Source organism: Bos grunniens, chromosome 18, assembly GCF_055505025.1.
Source record: "Bos grunniens cultivar Pamir isolate PY7600 chromosome 18, Bosgru_T2T1.0, whole genome shotgun sequence".
Taxonomy (NCBI): domain Eukaryota; kingdom Metazoa; phylum Chordata; class Mammalia; order Artiodactyla; family Bovidae; genus Bos; species Bos grunniens.
In genome coordinates, this window is record NC_141182.1 from 13035863 (window position 1) to 13055528 (window position 19666).

The following is a 19666-nucleotide window of genomic DNA, read 5'->3' on the forward strand; positions in this document are numbered from 1 at the left end:
CCCACCAGGCTCCCCCGTCCCTGGGATTCCCCAGGCAAGAGTACTGGAGTGAGGTGCCATCACCTTCTCCAAGAGGCAGCACAAATGCTGGCAAAAGTATGAGGAGCTGCTCACACCTCAGTTAAGCAATGCCAGTTAAAAGGTCACAGCACGCTTTACCTCTCACATTGGCAGAGGTTCAGAGGAGGAGGCATGCCCGGTGCAGGTGTGGGGAAGGGAGGCCCTGTCACTGCTGCATGGTGGGGTCGCATTACAGAAGCACTCAGAAACATCAATACACCTGTGTCTGCAGAGTGGCTCCCACACTGACCTGAGCAGAAACAACAGGCAAGAGTCACCCCACAACTAGCACTCACGGCAACACCCTGAGTACACGAGTCTCTTCAGACAGGGAGAAATCAGAAAGTTCATGCACTGATGGTGGGAATATGAAATGGGAAACGGTGCACAGGGACTTCCCTGCCTGCCAACGCAGGGGACATGGGCTCAATCCCTGGTCCGGAAGATTCTACCTGCCGCAGAGCAACTAAGCTTGTGATCCTCAACTACTGAAACCCACAGGCTCTGGGGCCTGAGAGCCACAATTATGAGCCTGTGTGCCTCAACTACTGAAGCCCGCGTGCTCTAGAGCCTGTGCTCCATAACAAGAGAAGCCACTGCAATGAGAAGTCTGCACACTGCAGTGAAGAATAACCCCGCTCACCAGAACTAGAGAAAAGCCCGCACACAGCACTGAAGACTCAGAGCAACCAAAATTAAATAAGTTTTTTTTAAACTTTGCTATAAAAAATAATAATAATAAATAAACAAATAAATCAGGCAGTGTTTTCCACCATGGAAACTTGAGGCAGCTCCTCAAAACATTAAAGAGAGTTACCATATTACCCAGCACTCCCAGGTACATACCCAAGAGACATGAAACATGTTGACACCAAAAGTCATAAATAAGCGTTCACAGCAGCATTATTAGTAATACCCCAAAGTATAAATAAGCCAATATCTACCAACTGATGAACAGATAAACAAGATGTGGTCTGCCCTTGCAATGCTTGTTATCCAGCCATAAAAAAAGGAATGAAGCTACTATGTGGGTGAACCTTGAAAATATTATGCCAAATGAAAACAAGCCAGATACAAAGGATACATAGTCCATCTATACAAAATTGGAAAAGTGAAAAAGTAGGTTAGTGGTTTCCAGGGGTGAGGAGAGAAGGGAACAAGGAGTAAGTGCTTAATAGGTATAGGGTTTCTTTTGGGGGTGAAAATGTCTGGAATTAGGTAGCAGTGGCAATTGTACAACCTTGTAAATATAGCAAAAAAAAAAAAAGCACAAAATCACTCTAAAAAAGGTGAATTTTACGGTGTGTGAATGATATCTCAGTTTTTAAAAATATAAACTGCATACAATTTTATGTTACTTAAAGTGAGATCCACATGAAACAGATGCTAAAGCCGTTTCAGGATCCTCATCCAGAGGATGTGCTGTCCTTGCAAAGGGAAGAAGAGTTCAGTCACGGCCCCCCGCCCTCAGGGACACAGAGGTGGAGAACGAGTCCCACCCTCACAAAGGGAAATCTGAGGAAATCATTTTTCAAAAAGTGATCACTTTGACTTTCACAAATAACATTTATTGATCATATTCATAATGGAATCTCACCCACATTCACAGCAACTCCACTACAACTAAAAATCACCTGATGATAAATAACTTGCATTGACTGAGAGAACAGTGACTATCACAGACTCTCCCTGATTTGATGGCTTTTTTTAAAGACCTTGAGGAGGATGGACATTTCTGTTGATGTTCTTGACAGTAGCCGTTGATTTCAACTTCATACCCAAAAAAGCTGGCTAGAAAGCAAAGAGAAAGGCAATTACTAGGAACTGACCCCAAAATGAAACCACACTGGCCTTGTAGGGCCCGTGTGAGGAGCCTCCCTGCGGTGGAGGGTGGAGGAAACCCTGAGGCAGAGCAGAATGCACACTCGGCCACTGAGGAGCCTGCACAGGAGACAGGGAGCCACCCTGGCTGGCTCACTGTCCAGGGTGCGACCTGAGGGAAGGCACTCAGCCCCCTCAGCCCCTTCTCCCCTTCTGGGCTCCAAGGAGAACACCAGCTCTGCAGAACTGTGGAAGGAACTGAATAAAACGAAGGCACAGCAAGTCCAGACCAGAAGGCAAGGATTGACTCATTACTACTCTTCTGGGCTCCCTGTGGGGCAGGTTCGGAGCTCATCCATTCTCCTATGGCCTCTGAGTTCTAGCAAGCCTCTGCCAGGCCAGCAGATGGGCCAGCAGCTTCTCCTGAGATAAACTGGGTGTGCGCTTTGTGGGCTCTCACAGGGCACCCCACATACACCCCAGGCAGGTAAGGAATTTCTCCTAACAGCTGGTTAGTGCCTGACCTCTGCCCTAAGATCCTGGCTCAGAAGCAAACACCTCCCATAAAAGTATTAGCAATTTTCCTTTGGCCCACCTGAACCACCTATTAATACTTAATATGGATCATCTACAGACAAGTTTCTATCTTTGTTCTTCCCAGAGTGGGAACCAGGGAGTCCAACCAAATTTGACATCAGGTTGACAAACACAAAAAGAAAGATGAAACTTAAACAAAGAAGGAAGTCTCACAGTGCTGACCCATTCAGATCATGCAAAGCTGACAGAACCCTGGCCAGCTGCTTCCTCGGGGCACTCGCCCTGGAGAAGCTGCAACCCAGGTCCACTATAGGCACCTGTATGCAAATGTGCATCACGGTGTCATATGTGACCACAGGGAGTGCCCAATACTAGGAGAGTGGCCAGGAAGGATGCAGGGAGAGGAATTTCCACTTCCAGAAAAGATGGAGTGACAATGACAGAGCTGGTTTCCTATTTGAACAACTAAAAAACTGGGCAAAAGGCATCTGAAACTGTTTTCAGATACTGGACATTTTCTAGAACATTCCTCTTACAACTGGGTGGAGGAGATAGACAAAAAGTAAATAAGTCAATATATGTAAATTCTAATTGTGCACATTTACATATTGATATGTATTTGTATGCCTTCTATTTACATATTGGTGTGTGTTTGTATATATTTATATATAGGTGTGATAAAAGAAACAGGAAGAAGAAGGTGGATGGGGTAATGGTTGGGGACATGGGTAAACTGGGGCATTAAGAGGACGAGAAGGAGGAGGAGAGCTGTTACTGAGGGGACTAAAGCAAGTAACCAGGTGAGAAGAGGCCCTGCAATGAACCTGAGGTTGCCCTGGAGGCTTCCTGGGTGGTGGCAGAGGCAGAGTGGGGCCCCAGGTGAGAAATGCAGGCCTGGGCAAGGCCAGGTGTGTTCAAGGCTGGTGAAAGGGCTTTTCCATATGGAGCCTTGATAGTCGGGGCTGGGCTGTGAGAGAGGCAGCAGGTTCCCCGAGGCTGTAGTGTGCTTAAACTCCAGAGGGATGGCTGGTCAGGCTGGCATAAAATCCATTTCCTACCCCAACACAACAGAAGTTTGTAGAAACTGAAACCAGTGGTCTTTTGGGGGAAGGGGAATTTAGAAACTTGAGAACAGGGCAGGTGAGAAAATAAAGGTGGGTAGATGCTCCACCACCCTACCACTGGCCCTAACCTTGATGCATCTGGTTTGTTCTTCCCTTGCATTTTCTGGAAGAAGATGTGTGTGTCAGGTATGAGCAACAATCCAGATGATGCTAACAACGTAACAGTAATCAGAGCGGTGCCCACCTCTCACCCTCTGCTGCGCGACAACCAAGTTCTCCTACACCTTCAACTCAACTAAACCCCAGGACGTAAGATAAGCCCAAGGCCACCACTGCCCCACCCACACCTGCTCACCGGATGGCCTCCATGACCCTCAGCAGGGCATGAAGGAGTGTCAGGAGGCTGAGGTTGAGGGGCAGGAGGGAGGCTGGGGGGCTTTCTGGCTGCCCCGAGGCCACCGGCCCAGCCTGGTGAAGAGCCTGGAGCTGCTGCCACTTGAGGAGATGGCGCCCTTCACCACAGATCCGCCAGCGGTTGTACCCGGAGCGCACATCCAGAGGGGCTTCTAGGCAGAGAAAGTGAGTCAGGCCCCGAGGGGTGTGGGGCCAGGGTACTCTCGAGCCTGCACCCATGAGAGAGCCCTCAGGAAACCAGGGCAAAGGAACCAGGTGTCACAGCAAGGCAGGTCGCAGCCCTGGGGTGTGAGCACTCACACAGCGCCCACAGAGATGAAGACAGCATGGCTATGTGTTTGTTTCTAGGGCGACTGTGGGCCTTTGTGGCTGTGTTTTCTGAGTCTTTATCTTTTAGAGCTGCCTACTGAAAGATTTATGAATGAAAGGATATGGTAGTTAGTGGTGATCTGCTCCACAGTAATCTTTTTCTTTTTCCTTTTTTTGGGGGGGAGGAGGGGGTATGGAGTGGGTGAAGCACAGAAGAAACCAAATCATCCAAGAGTTGATCAGTTGATCGTGGCTGTAGCCGAGGGAAGGGAACATGGGCTTTTGCAGAGTATCTGATATTTCCCATAATAAGCAGTAAACAACCACCACAAACACAAATGGAATTCAGACATCTCTATCTCCTCCATGCTCTTTAGCTTTTTCAAGACCTGCTTTGGTCACATGTGACCCTCTTGATGTTATATCTCTTATTTATTTTTACTATGCTATTAATATGCTACTACTAAAAATGTAGTACCCTGACTCTAATCATACTAATATAAAATACATTCTTAAAAATATAAACTATCTTTTCTTTATAAAAAACTATCACAAGAGCATAAAGAAGAAAAGCACATGAGCCCTCTATTTACAAGATCAGAAACACAGATTTTTCTAAAATGGAACTCAGCTGGATTTGAAGCCAACGAACCATCTCTTATTTTTAGGTCACTCTGTATGAAGCTCAGAGGAGAGAAGGCTCCCTAACCTCCTAGTGGCAGTGAGACTGGCACTCACTCCCATCCTGTGACACACTCTCACTCCCATCCTGTGAACACACTCTCACTCCCATTCTGTGAACACACTCTCACTCCCATCCTGTGAACACATTCTCATTCCTGTCCTTGAATGGGTTTGAGGCTTGAAATATTACTAACATAAATCACCTGAACTATAAAACCATGGCTGGAGTAAAAATTAATACTGGTTTTTAACAGTGTTATCAATGGATGCATGATTCACTAATAAAACGACTAAGCTTTTACACTTTCTTAAAGACGCAGAGTAGTCAAAGCCAAAAACAACCAATAAAAATAAACCATTAAATTGGTGAGTTTATACTATACAGTAAGAAGAGCAGTTTCTCAGGTGGTTCTCATTCTATGGCCACTTTTTTTAATAAAGTGATTTCTGGCTCTTCCACCTAAAACTTGAGGCAACGTGTTGCTATCTGTTTTGTTCACCATGCGCACACACACACACACACACCCCAGAAGCCTCTCTTTGCTGGGCTGACCTGCCCCTTTCCCACCCACAGGGATTACCTGTGACTGTCAGCTCAGACACACGAAACCAACCTTAACCTACACATAAACAGAGCTTTCATTTTTAAATTGACACTGCTGCTGCTGCTAAGTCGCTTCAGTCGTGTCCAACTCTGTGCGACCCCATAGACGGCAGCCCACCAGGCTCCCCCGTCCCTGAGATTCTCCAGGCAAGAACACTGGAGTGGGGTGCCATTACCTTCTCCAATGCATGAAAGTGAAAAGTGAAAGTGAAGTCGCTCAGTCGTGTCCGACTCTTAGCGACCCCATGGACTGTAGCCCACCAGGCTCCTCTGTCCATGGGATTCTCCAGGCAAGAGCACTGGAGTGGGGTGCCATTGCCTTCTCTGAAATTGACACTAGTGGAGTCCTATTGCCTGGGCTACACTGACTTGTTATTCTACCTTGCAATGTGTTGGGGGGTCCGTTTCATCATCCCTAACAGCTGTGGACTTTAGGTAGCTGGTGCCACATTTCAAATGCACCTCTATTTATGTCCATCCTCCCACGAAGAGACACTTAAGTTGCTTCCAATTTTTCACCAAAGAAATTACTGCTACAGACAGACATGCGTGGAGTGCCCACAGATATTACCCAGACATGGGCTTGTTGGATTAAAGATTTTTCACATTATAAAATTTGATCGATACCTCCAAACCTTCTGCCAAAGGCTGTGACAATTCATGCTCCTCCTAACTGTGCTTTTAAAATCAGGGAAAAGTTAAGTATCTTCTACATGAAGAGGTGAGCATGAGAGGTAGTGGCCGCTCATTTCCCAACCACTCTACCCCGACCTGCACACACCCAGGCTCTGGGTGGGCCGCTCAAATCACCTGCTCATCAGGAAAATCCCTTGTCAGACACCCAACCTCTCAGTTCTCTCAGGTCCTCCTCCAGAGAGTCCATCAAGTGCACTCACCATGCAATCTGGCCCCAGCACAAAAAGAGGAGGGTGTGATCAGACTGCACAAAACACGTCCACTCCCTTGCTCACATGCAATGCAGAGAAAGCAGACATGTCAACCATCTGTGAGGAAAAGCACCTCTGCTCATTTCAGAGATGAAGAAAGTAAAGGTGCAAGTAGAGACACCATCTCCTGGCACACCGAGACTGAGCGTGTGAGGACACGCGTACATCAGGCCACATATGAGGATACGTGAACACACCTTGTCATGATTATGAACTGCACTGTGAACATGTGAGTATGTGCTAGGCCTGTCATGAACATATGAATATATGTATACACTGTATGATGAATATATGCATAAGTGTGGTATCATGAACATACAATGTGTCAGGAATACATGAAGATAGAATATGTCAACATACAAGCCTATACACTGTCATAAATGTATATTTATATATAACACATACATACACAAGTCATATCATGAATCATAGAAGATTAGAGCTTAAAAAACACTTCAGATACCACCTAACCCCAGGATGCAAATTGGTTTCATCCTGAGAGTCAATATTGATAACTGATAGAGTCTGAGGCTTCTCTGGGTTCACTAGGAAAAGATGAGGGGTGATTAGTGATGCCTGGTAAGGGTAGGTGTCGGAGAAGTTGTATGTGTGCCAGACTGTGGCCTTCTCTGTGTTATACCCATCATGACAGAAGTCTACCCCACTCCCATCATGATGTTCATGAGAACCCCGCCTTCCTTGGGGAGGGGGTGATGAGACACAAGTGCACTGAGTTACCTGGGACGCCTTTAAAACTCTGCTGCCTTTTCACCACCTAGGATAAAAGATAAGAACGTGGGCAAGTGCATCAGCCCAGTGATCCACCAAGACGGGGGCCCAGTGATTTAGCCTGGAGACCCCCAGAAACGGGTCCATGACCAGCTCAGAATGCAAGTTATGTTTTTTTAAAAGGCCTCCAGGTTTTAATTCTGGTGACAGTTTGCTACTTGGTGACAGAAAACCAGCAGATGGAATGTGGGTGAAGGCAGAAGAAGCCTCTAATTCCAGGACACTCAGAAAGCAAGGAAGAGGAGTGGCCCTGGAACTGAGCGGGGCTAGGCCTGGCCAACCATACCCCACCACAAACATTGACCTGGAACCCAGAGGTGTGGAGGCGGCCAGACAGAGCCGAAGAGTGAGCACAGACTCTTGAGCTACGGCCCCTCCCCAGAACCCTTGCTCCATGCCTGCCAGGCTAGGGCTACAAGGTCAGGCTGCTCAGACAGGCCGAGGAAAGTGAGGTAGAGGGGAGGCAAGGAGCAGCAGGGTGGGGTGGGAAGAAGGAGGGAGGGAGGTGAGCAAGTTGGAGAAGAGGGAAGAGAAAGGAGGAGAGGGGGAGGAGGAGGGGCAGAAGAAATGATGGGAAAGGTAGCAGCAGACCCTCAGAGCGCAGTGTATCCCACCCTTCCCAATACCACCAGGACACCTAACCTGGGCCTGCCCTGAGTACCACTTGCCTCCTGCTCTCTGCTGCCCTAGGCCACAGCTTGGAGGAGACCCCAGACACTAATGCAGACCACTGTGGGGAAGGAACCCGGCACCCTTCCCCTCATCTCTGGGTCCCCCTCGGCCCACCCCTCACTTTCAGGCCTTGCTGCCATACGAGCCTCCCTCTTACCTTCTTGTGAGACCTCAGGACCTGAGGCACCCAGTAGGGCATCACGGCCTGATCCCTAGGCATCGGGAGGCGGCCCCCAAAGCGGTGGCATGGGCAGGGGCATGCCTTGGTGGATTTGGGAATATAAGACCGGACCATCTTTTGGATCTAACAGAGGAAGGGAAGAGAAGGTCCAAAGAGGGGTGGAGCCACACCCCAGAAAACCTCAGCCTCAGGGACAGGGCCCTGGAGAGTGCCTCTGCTATGCCCCTCCCACAGTACACCCCGACTGCCCGGCTGAGGGAGCAGGTCCCCCCATCATGATATTCCCAGGGGTGGCCAGCACCCTCATTACCCACCAACTGCACATCCACAGGGCGTGGTGCTGTGGTGGGACACATGGGGGGAGTCAGGAGACCTGGCTCCGTCCTGAAACTACCGGCCTCCAGGAGCACCCTTGGTGCCACATTTAGCCCCTCTGAGCCTCAGCGATCTCAATGAGAGAGAGGACTCTGCCAGCACCCTGGCCACACTGGTCAAAGTCTAACATGGATAGTCTTTGGTCCAGCAGTTGCACTTCTGGGACCGCATCCCGTGAAGACACATGTGCATTTGCTCAAGAACACTCAGTGCAGCACTGACTGTAGTGACCAATCAGCCTGAATCTGGTAATAAGGGACAATAAATAACGGACACAGGGACAAAGGGAATGGATGGCCTTTGGAAAGAATAATGCAGATCTGTCTGTCCTGACATACAATGAGCACAGAGATGCAATATTAAGTGAGAAATGCCGCACTGTGAATACAGCATGCTACCATTTACATCAAAAAAATTAAAGAATATGTGTGCAGTGTTGTTTGTATATGAGTTGTGATGGGTCAGATCCTTACCCCAATGCCTCATCACCACCCCTAGCCTCACTCTTTGCCCTGCAATTCTGCAGTTCCTTCCAGAACAGTAGACTCTGCCCCTTGACTCTGGTCAGATCACGTACTGGACTGGCCAACAGTATAAGTAGGAAGTGACAGTAGCCAGATCTGTCAGGCTGAAGACCTCATAGGTGTCCAGCTGCTCTCACATCTCTGCCATGGCCACAAGACAGTGCCTGGGACAGCCCGCTGACCCCAAGATCAGGATATCTGAGGCCAAGCTGCCAGCAGAGTGTCCCTCAGCCACATGAGTTATCACAGTGACTGCTGTATCAAGTTGGGTCGTAGGGTGACTTGTACATTGCTAGCCAAACAACACAAGCACAGAAAACCTCCAGAAGGCCAAATGAGGACACCTCTGGAAGAGGGGTAGGACAGAGTTCTGTGTACCACACCCCTGCCGCACTGTGGGAATTTCCAACCATGTGCTCACAGCTCACATTATAAAACATAATCAAAACTACTTCGAGTAACCCCTGCAACCTCTGAGGCCGCGGGAGGACTGCACTGGACCCTGGGTGTAAGGTGTGCTGCCAAGCAGACACTGCTGCAGGAAGGAGGAAGGGAGTCCTGGACCTCCTCCAAAGCAGATAAGACGAGGCCTGGAGACCCGGGCACCTCCCTGCGCCCTGGCTCCTTGTCACCATGGCACAGGACCCCTCTCACATAGGACCCTTTTGCCCGCCAGGATAAGGATACTCTGGCCACTTCTACTCAATCCACCCATGGCTGCTAAGCCCGTTCTCCATGGCAGGTGCTGCACCAGAAGCAACAAGACCTCATCCTTCCCACAGCAGCTCCCTGCACAGCACTGTCCACTGGGAAAGAAGAAACACTGGGACTCGGGGAGCAGAGTTGGGAGAACATTCAAGGCCAGAGGGGCAGCTAGATGGAGAATCAAGAGAGCAACCATGCCTGCTGAGAGTCCAAAAGACATGACAAGAGAACTACGAGGGTAGCCACACAGCAATCATTCCTCCTTTTGTTAAAAGAAACCAACTTTGCTTATGATGCAAAGCGGTCAGGCCAGGGATCAGCCAGTCCCTCTTGCCAACAAAGGGTCTGGGGGGTAAGGGAACAAAAAAGCTTGGGCTTCTGGGAATGTTTTATCCCTGAAAAGGAGGAGAAGGTAGGAGGTAAGCTTTTGGAAGACTCTGGAAGACTCACTTTCTGCCATGTACATTGTCATATAAGAGACCCACGGCCAACATCTAAAAACACTAGAAGTGAAAAATAACACCAACTCTACACAAAGTCTTCCTGAAAACTTAAATGATTCATTTCTGATAAAAGCTCTCAACAAACTAGAAATAGAAGTGAAGTCCTCAGCCTGATGAAAGGCAACCATGATACACCACTGTGCTGGGGACAGGCATGCCTAAGCAAGATGCAGAAAGGACTAAATTATTAAATTGATAATCGGACTTCATCAAAATCTAAAACTTCTGCTCTTTGAAAGACAGTAATAAGAGAATTAGAAGACAAGTCAAAAACGTGGAGAAAACACTTGCAAACTAAATATCTAATAAAGAACTTGTATACAGATATATAAAGAACTCTCAATACTCAGTAATTAAAAAAAAGCAACTCAACGTTTTTAATGGGCAAAATACTTGAACAGACACAAATCAAGTAAGATATGCATATGGTAAAAATATACGAAGAGATGCTCAACATCATTAGGCACTGTGGAAATACACAAGTTAAAGCCTCAATGAGAGGGATTCCCTAGCGGTCCAGGGGTTGGGACTCTGCACCTTCACTGCCTGGAGTGCAGGTTCAGTCCCTGACCAGGGAACTGAGATCCCGCAATCTTTGAAACCACAATTTTAAAAATGTTTTAATTAAAAAAACATACAATGAGATAAACACTTATTAAGATGGCCAAAATTTAAAACACTCACCAAACCAAGCGTTCATGAAGACATGAAGCAACTTGAACTTTATACATTGTTGGGAAGATTGTAAAATGGAACAACCATTTTTGCAAAACAGTTGACAGTTTCTTAGAAAATTAAACATATGCCTCCCATACAATATAGCAATGCCTTTCCTAGGTGCTTGCCCAAGAAAAATGAAGGCATGTTCACACAAATACTTATACACAAATGTTCACAGCAGCTTTATTTGTTGGACAAAATAGAAAAAAACTGGAAATGATCCACACGTCCTTCACTGGATGAATGGTCTATCCATATAACAACACACTGCTCAGCAGTAAAAAGGAATGAACTATCAGTGAACACAACCATATAGGTGAATCTCAAAAATAATCATGCTGAGTAAAAGAAGCCCCTGGAGAAGGAGATGGCAACCCACTCCAGTATTCTTGCCTGGGAAATCCCATGGACAGAGGAGCCTGGTGGGCTATATATAGTCCATGGGGCCGCAAAGAGCCAGACACACGACTCCGTGACTAAACCACCACCACCACAAAAGAAACCAGACTAAAAAAAGTACATACTATACGATTCCATTTATATAAAATTCAAGGAAATGCAAACGAATCTATAGTGACAGAAACAGACCCATGGTTGCCTGGGGACTGTGGGGAGAGAGGGTTGAGTGGAATTACAGAAGGGAACAAGGAGGACTTCCCTAGTGGTTCAGTAGTTAAGAATCCGCCTGCCAATGCATGGTTCATGGGTTCAATCCCTGGTTCAGGAAGATTCTACAAGACAGGAAGCAACTAAGCCCGTGCACCACAACCGCTGAGCCCACACTCCAGAGGCCACAAGCTGCAACTACTGAGCCTTTGTGATGCAACTACTGGAGTCCATACTCCACAAGAGAAGCCACCGCAGTGAGAATCCAGGCACTGCGACTACAGAGTAGCCCCCACCCACCCCAACTAGGGAAAAGCTTGAGCACACCAATGAAGACCCAGCACAGCAAAACAGAAATAAATAAAATTTTGAAAAGGGTACAAGGAAACCTTTTGGGGTTGTGTACATGTACTGCATTATACCATTTTATACAAGGGTCTTGAGCACCCTGGATTCTGGTATCTACATGCATCCTAGAACCAATCCCCAGTGAATATCTAGAGATGACTGTACATTATCACAATTGTGGTGGTGGTTTCATGGGTGTGTGCATATGTCAAGATTTATCAAATTTTATATGTGTGCCATTTTATCACATGTCAATCATATCTCCATAAATCTGAACCCCTGATTCAAGTCACCTACCTGATTTTGGGGTCTCAAGGAGCGAGGGACCCAGTAAGGCAGTGCTGCCTTAGCCCTGGGCACTGGCAGGTAGCCCCCAAATTTGGCCTGGCACTCACAGCAGATGGGCTCTAGATGAACAGTGCTGGGGACAGGGCACATCTGAGCAAGAGGCAGACAAAACAGAATTTAACGTGATGCTGCATTAGTGATGCAAGCCAAGGCACTCTCTGAATGGTAAATCCACACTCAGAGGGAGCCAGGTTAAGACATGGCATCCAGGGCAAGTGCAGGCACAGGGGCCTCAGCTACTGCAGACTGTCCTGAGATCCTCCCAAGTCACTTGGAGGGGGACCACAGAGCCCGCAGACCCGGGATGTGCAATCACTTACAGCCACATTATTATGAGCAAGTCTTGGATCTCTCTTTCTAAAAATGGAGAAATACAACCAACTGTAGGATGGATGACCGCTCTTTCTGTGGTTGTCCACGTCAGTCTGCATATAGAACTTTGTTTGCAAAACCTTCCACATCCATCCCATATGATCCCACCACACCCACAGGCTGGGGGAGAGGGAAAGTCATCCTCTCCAGGAGCAGACAGAGCTGCCCAGAACAGATACATTAAGGGGCAGCACTGGTTCTCCCAGACCTCCTAAATCCCTGTCTCAATGTATCATGAGGCACTGAGGGGCGGGGAAGGCAGTGGGTGACCCTATATAGAGATTTGGGAGCTTGCATGGCCACTTAAACCATGGACCCCACTGGCTGACACACCCTCTTGTGAGATGCTGCTTCTGGACCCATATTTTCTGCTCTACTCCCCACCAAAGGGCATGTCAGGGTTGGGGCAAAGTAGTTGAGGTTTGCTTTCCTTACCGAATGATCTATGAGACACACTTCTTTCCCAAAAGCTGGAAATGTGCTTCTTTTCCTAGAAAAGAAGATGGCTTAGAAAGTTCTGGACTTTGTGTACATTGGAGGCAGGAATGCTAGTATGAGAGCCTGAGCCAGCCTGGCTCGTATCATTAAACCCCAAGAGTGGAAAGTGAAAGTGAAAGTTTAGTCGCCCAGTCATGTCTCTTTGCGACCCTATGGACTGTAGCCTACCAGGCTCCTCTGTCCATGGGATTTTCCAGGCAAGAGTACTGGAGTGAGCTGCCATTTCCTTCTCCAGAGGACCTTCCCGACCCAGAGATCGAACTCAGGTCTCCCACATTGTAGGCAGACACTTTACTGTCTGAGCCACCAGGGAAGTCCTAGTCAACTGCCCATTCTGAGATCCTAGTCAACTGGCCCCCCAAGAGTGGAAGGGGTCATCATTCTGAGCCAAAGAGGGGGCAGAGGGTGACAACAGAAGCAGGTAGATACACACTCACATGGCTAAGGTCTAGGGGTTCCCATATGTCAAGCTATTGTGGAATCCTGCATCCCCAAAGGGTTTAGCTGGAATCAGCCTGGGTCGGGAAGATCCCCTGGAGAAGCAAACAGCAACCCACTCCAGTATTCTTGCCTGGAGAATCCCATGGACAGAGGAGCCTAGTAGGCTACAGTCCATGGGGTCACAAGAGTCAGATATGACTTAGTGACTAAACCACTACCACCAGGCACACTCCAGCTAAACCTATGCTAGGACCTTTAGGAAAGACAGGAACATTCCAACCTGGTGAGAACTTTCCAAGACGTGTAGCTGCCAACCACAACACATGCTTTATCATACACCCTGAGCTTACTTAGAATTCTGAAGGAAAATACTGTCAAAACCGTACATCTAATGAAATTCTTTGCAGTAAAAAAAAAAAAAAAACTGGGTGCTTTCTCTCTTGGGCTGAAAAAGCATTTGGAGCTACACAGATTCTACTACTCTTCCCCATTCTCCGCACAACAAATTGCTAGTATGTTGGCCACCATATGGAGAGTGTCCAGTGAGCATAAATTCAAAACAAAGCAAAACTTCCAGCTTTCCTAATAGCATATGTAACATGGCAATGGTTAAGAGTGATATCATCATAATAATCACTATTTTACTATCTATTTACAGTAATAGCTTCAGGTCACAGAGCTCAACTCCCACACCTGATCCTTGACAACACAGAATATGGGATGTTGCCCTGCACAGCACCCAAGCCCCCTAACAGTCATAAGAGCATTGTTATTTCCTTTGTGGAGGCCAAACCTCCAGCCCAGAAGATGAAGCCAGTTAGTCCCAGAGACTGGCTCAGAATGTCATAACCCAAGTCAACCCAGTGAAACTCATTCTCGTTGTTATTATTCAGTTGTGTCTGACTCTGCAACCCCATGGTGCAGTATGTCAGGCTTCCCTCATTCTGGGGCTTTGTGTTAAAATTACTAGGAAAGGAAATTTCCTTTTCTGTTGAAGTTGCAAGAGCTTTTCCAGAGGTCTTGGTGGTCATTTTGCCCCCAGAGGGGAAGAAAACAAAGCTGAAAGATGGAGACAACAGTCCCTGACCACAGTCCTTAAGCATCTGTGTACATCGGTTCCTGACGACTTACACCTGACAGCCTCAATTAGTCAGTGAATTGCCTTTCCTGCTTATATGATGTAGTGTAGTGTCTTTCCTGCCTACCTTTTACAAGCTACTATGGGACGGGGTCAGAGAAGGCAATGGCACCCCACTCCAGTACTCTTGCCTGGAAAATCCCATGGACGGAGGAGCCTGGAAGGCTGCAGTCCATGGGGTCCCTAAGGGTCGGACACGACTGAGCGACTTCACTTTCACTTTTCACTTCCATTCATTGGAGAAGGAAATGGCAACCCACTCCAGTGTCCTTGCCTGGAGAATCCCAGGGATGGGGGAGCCTGGTGGGCTGCCGTCTATGGGGTTGCACAGAGTCGGACACAACTGAAGCAACTTAGTAGTAGTAGTATGGGATGGGGTCGGAGAAGGCAATGGCAACCCACTCCAGTACTCTTGCCTGGAAAATCCATGGATGGAGGAGCCTGTACGCTACAGTCCATGGGGTCGCTGGAGAGTCGGACACGACGGAACAACTTCACTTTCACTTTTCACTTTCATGCATTGGAGAAGGAAATGGCAACCCACTCCAGTATTCTTGCCTGGAGAATCCCAGGGACGGGGGAGCCTGGTGGGCTGCCGTCTATGGGGTCACACAGAGTCGGACACGACTGAAGTGACTTAGCAGCAACAGGAGCAGCAGCATGGGACAGGGTGACCTGAGGCTATTGGGGCTCCCCAGGTGACTCAGGGTCCAGGTTCCCCCAGATGACTCTCAGTCCAGAGCCCCCCTATGTGACTCAGGGTCTGGGGCCACCCCAGTAGAACTGGGGTCTGTGGCCTCCCAGTGGACTCGAGGTCCAGATCGCCTCAGGTGACTCAGGGTCGGTGTTCCCCAGGTGACACAGGTCCCGGGGCCACCTCAGGTGACTCAGGGTCTGAGTTCTCCTCAGGTAACTCGGGGTCTGGCGCCCCCTCAGGAGACTTGGGGTGTGGGGCGCCCCCAGGTGACTCGGGGTCCGGGGCCCCCTCAGGTGACTCGGGTGCCGGGCCCCTTGTGTGGCGCGGCGGCCCAGCGTGCAAGACTGAGGGAGGCACCTGCCTGTCATGACGCGTTCGGGGTGAGTGTGCGCTGACAGACCGAACGGACACCCGAGAGCTCCCAGAAACGCCCGCCACGATTCTGCTAAGTTATGGTGAGGGCGGTGACGAAGCTCAAGATGACAGCCGTGACGGAAGTCGGGGCTGGCTCACCGTGTCACTCCTCTTCGGGCCCGCCCCTCACACCGCCCCGTCAGTCCTCGGGACCGCCCTCGACCTCGAAAGCCCCACCTCTTCCGCCCTCCCGCTCCTCTGAGGCCAGGCTCTTCCGGCGACAGCACTCTATTAGCTGTCGATTGGCTCTCTAATAGCCAATCAGATGCTGCATTCTATACATGTTTACTTACCTGGCATCTGATTGGGCTCTGAAGGCACAGGCTCGGGGTCAGCGGAGCAGGCGGGCGGAGCAGGCGGGGCCGGGGCCGGGGCCGGGGCCGGGGCCCGGAGCGGGGCCGGGGGCGGGGCCGGGGGCGGGGCCGGGGGCTGGCCGGGCCGGGGCGGAGGTCGGGCTAGGCGCAGGTGAAGACTCCTCGGTTGTGGTCTGGACCTGGCCTAGGTGGACGTCGGCCTCGGAAGACACACCTTTCCCCGCCCGATCCCGGGAAAATCCACTCACTGTTTCGTGCAGACGGGCCTGCGGGGCTGCAGGGCACAGTAGACGGGGTATCTGTCCCCTGGAAGGAGAGAAAAGAGGTGCGCGACTCGGGCCCAGGGCCCATTCGAGAACCGCGGAGCATCTCGGTAGGAGTGTGTCCCACGCAGGACCTGGGACGTATTTGTATTTGATGTCTTTCATTGTTTTTCTGACGCTGAGATTGAACTGGGCGCCTTTGTCACTGACTGAATCGGACTCAAATTGTGACTTTTGAGGATGTGTGTTTCTGAAGCAACCGAGGGTTCGAAGGCCGTGGAATTCAGAACAACTGATTGTAGTATCTCTTGAAAACAAACTTTTCAGTGTTTGCTAACTTTTTTTTTTCTTTTTGGCCACACCTCGGCTTGTGAGATTTCAGTTCCCTGACCAGGGATTGAATCCCAGCCCCAGCAGTGAAAGCCCTGAATCCTAACCTCTAGACAACTAAGGAACTCCCCTTTTTTGCTGACTTTAACATTCTCAACTAATACTAATATTTGATCAAACCATCATAAGCAACGGTAGCCCTGGTGGGCCACATTTCCTTGTGCTGACTGCTACTGCTGCTAAGTCACTTCAGTCGTGTCCGACTCTGTGCGACCCCATAGACGGCAACCCACCGGGCTCCCCCGTCCCCGGGACTCTCCAGGCAAGAACACTGGAGTGGGTTGCCATTTCCTTCTCCAATGCATGAAAGTGAAAAGTGAAAGTAAAGTCGCTCAGTCGTGTCCGACTCTTAGCGACCCCATGGACTGCAGCCTACCAGGCTCCTCCGTCCATGGGATTTTCCAAGCAAGAGTACTGGAGTGGGTTGCCACTGCCTTCTCCTAGCCATAGACAAACAGGATTTCCCAGGCGCTACTCAGGTTTCATGGCTCTTTTATTGAACTGGTAAGTTCATGACCTATGAACAGGGCTGAGCTTCCAGCCAGTTCCCACCCTGCAGGCTCTCCTAGCTAGCACCCATGCTGATTGGGCAGCACCCCCACTATATTAGTTGCTAATTATTTATTTTATTCTGTCTTTTAGTTGCTAATTATTTTGGACACCACCCCCTACCTGTGTATCTGTATAAATAATGTCAGCACTGGTCTCTTAATAGCTAATGACAAAATTTATCGAGGAATCTCACCATTAGCCTAGTATTTTATTTATGGCTGTCTCATCTCTGCAAACCTTGGAGGGCCCTTGGGATTCCTTGTCATTTCTATTCTCCTGAGCCCACTGGAATATTGTAACACAGAAGACAGGTTTATGCCCCACAAGCCCCGCAGAAGCACTGGCCCTCACCACTCTTGACACTGTCATGCCATTTCACATCAAGTGCAACTCATCACCATTTCCACCAAAAATGTCTAAAATTAAAAGGACTGACAGTACCAAGTTTGTAGAGCGTGTGGCAGCTGGAACCCTCACACCTTACACAACAGATAAAACCATGTAGGCAAACTGGCAGTATTTACAATGTCTAAACATGTGAATGACTTCCCTGGTGGCTCAGACAGTAAAGCGTCTGTCTACAATGCAGGAGACCCAGGTTCGAGCCCTGGGTTGGGAAGATCCCCTGGAGAAGGAAATGGCAATCCACTCCAGTACTATTGCCTGGAAAATCCCATGGACAGAGGAGCCTGGTAGGCTACAGTCCCTGGGGTTGCAAAGAGTCAGACATGACTGAGCAACTTCACTCACTCAAACATGTGAATATCCTGTGACTAAGCAATTCCCCACCCCAGGTAATCACCCAAGATAATAGAGCTTATGTCCACCAGAAGATACCAGCAAAAACACACACAGTGCCAGCCCAGCCAGCAGCTGGAGGACAGCCACTTCTCACTCCTTCACACGTATCTGTGTGAGAACAGACATCTGTATCTTTGAGAACATTCCTAAAAAAGCATGTATTGCTGCTAAAGAAAAAAAGTTGTGGTTTGGTTTTGAGGTTGGCTTGTTATTTCAGGATCATCTTGCCTAACTGACCTGTAACAGTTTTCACAAACCTAAATCCTGTAGGTTAAGTGAAATCATGATTTTCAAATAAAGTCTAAGCAAGAACTGTAATTTTTAAGTTCTCGTGTCCCATGACTTTTGGGTCTCTCTCAGGTTGAACCCAAGCTGCACAGTGGTCAGGTCAAGATTACATTAGGCGCCACCACCGTCACAGCCCTGAACACAGGACTCACTTTTTTACCCAGATGAGGGCCCTGTATGATGTGACAGGTGTACACTGGTGACCGGCATGCCGTCAACTCTGCTGCCCCCAACCTTACCCTTTTCCTGTGGGCCCACAGGCTTCATTGTCACCTCACCAACCGTGACACCTAGACTTCTCTCTTCAGCAGCTGTGACACCAGTGTCTTGGCCTCTCCTCCTCCTTCACTGTGAGCTCCTGCAGTCTGCTGGGGGGGACACAGGACCACTGTCATCCTTCTCTCACTGTCATTGGGGCACTATGAAATGGCACGGCCAGGGCAGGTAGCCAGGCCAGGAGAGTCTTCTCATTTCCAACTGCCTGTGTCACTGTCTCACCCCCACCCCCAAGGTGCCAGGTACCCCATTCTAGCACTCGCCCTGAGATCACCGAAGCATCCTCTAGGAGAGGCCTCCGCACTGTTTCCCCCACACCCATGGCAGCCCGTGGGAGCTTGCCTTCCAATAGAATTGTGGAACTCTGTGAACAGGAGAGACATTCCATGGTGATGCGGCCATCCGCCTGGGCTCCCATACCCACACAGACCCACACAAATGCTTTGTTGTTGTTGTTCAGTCACCGTCGTGTCCGACTCTGCGACCCCATGGACTGCAGCACACCAGGCCTCCCTGTCCTTCACTATCTCCCGGAGTTTGCTCAAACTCACGTCCATTGAGTCGGTGATGCCATCCAACCATCTCATCCTCTGCTGCCCTTTTCTCCTCCTGCCCTCAATCTTTCCCAGCGTCTGGGTCTTTTCCAATGAGTTGGCTCTTCTCATCAGGTGGCCAAAGTATTGGAGCTTCAGCTTCAGCTCAGTCCTTCCAATAAATATTCAGAGTTGATTTCCTTTAGGATTGACTGGTTTGATATTCTTGCTGTCCAAGGGATTCGCAAGAGTCTTCTCCAGCACCAAAGTTTGAAAGCACAAATGCGTTATACCTATAAACTATGTCTGTGGCATTAAAACTTCATGGGGGGTGTTAGGGGGAAAACGTGTACAATGGCTCTTTGGAGGGAAATGATAATGAATGAAAGAAGCCAGGTTAAAAGAGCTACATACTAAGTATTTCCATTTATTGGACATTCTAGCAAAGGCCAAACAATAGGGATGGAGAACAGAGGAG

The 19666-nt window shown here is 49.0% G+C and overlaps 1 protein-coding gene across 2 annotated transcripts; it reads right to left on the reverse strand.

Annotated features, from left to right (window-relative positions):
- Nucleotides 1-1606: 1606 nt before the first annotated feature.
- Nucleotides 1607-15807, reverse strand: C18H16orf95 (chromosome 18 C16orf95 homolog). 2 transcript variants are annotated; one of them, XM_086350265.1, is made up of 7 exons: nucleotides 15719-15807; nucleotides 13019-13073; nucleotides 12161-12301; nucleotides 8059-8205; nucleotides 7179-7215; nucleotides 3838-4048; nucleotides 1610-1851 (listed from the first exon to the last, which is right to left on the reverse strand). In XM_086350265.1, exons 3-7 carry the CDS (start codon nucleotides 12299-12301, stop codon nucleotides 1833-1835), a joined length of 555 nt encoding a protein of 184 aa, XP_086206391.1. In that variant the 5' UTR covers nucleotides 13019-13073; nucleotides 15719-15807; the 3' UTR covers nucleotides 1610-1832. The 2 variants fall into 2 exon arrangements, with proteins under 2 accessions (XP_086206390.1, XP_086206391.1); XM_086350264.1 differs by lacking the exons at nucleotides 7179-7215; nucleotides 8059-8205 and having other exon boundaries at nucleotides 1607-1851.
- Nucleotides 15808-19666: the final 3859 nt, after the last annotated feature.

What these genes read in the sequence shown, in the direction of transcription:
- C18H16orf95 (XM_086350265.1), bottom strand. Translation starts at nt 12,301, where the DNA reads ATGTGCCCTGTCCCCAGCACTGTTCATCTAGAGCCCATCTGCTGTGAG. An exon ending in TCCTGAGGTCTCACAAGAAG is followed by an intron (nt 7,216 to 8,058) that starts GTAAGAGGGAGG and finishes CTTTTATCCTAG; the next exon opens with GTGGTGAAAAGGCAGCAGAG. An exon ending in GAGTTTTAAAGGCGTCCCAG is followed by an intron (nt 4,049 to 7,178) that starts GTAACTCAGTGC and finishes TTCTCTGCCTAG; the next exon opens with AAGCCCCTCTGGATGTGCGC.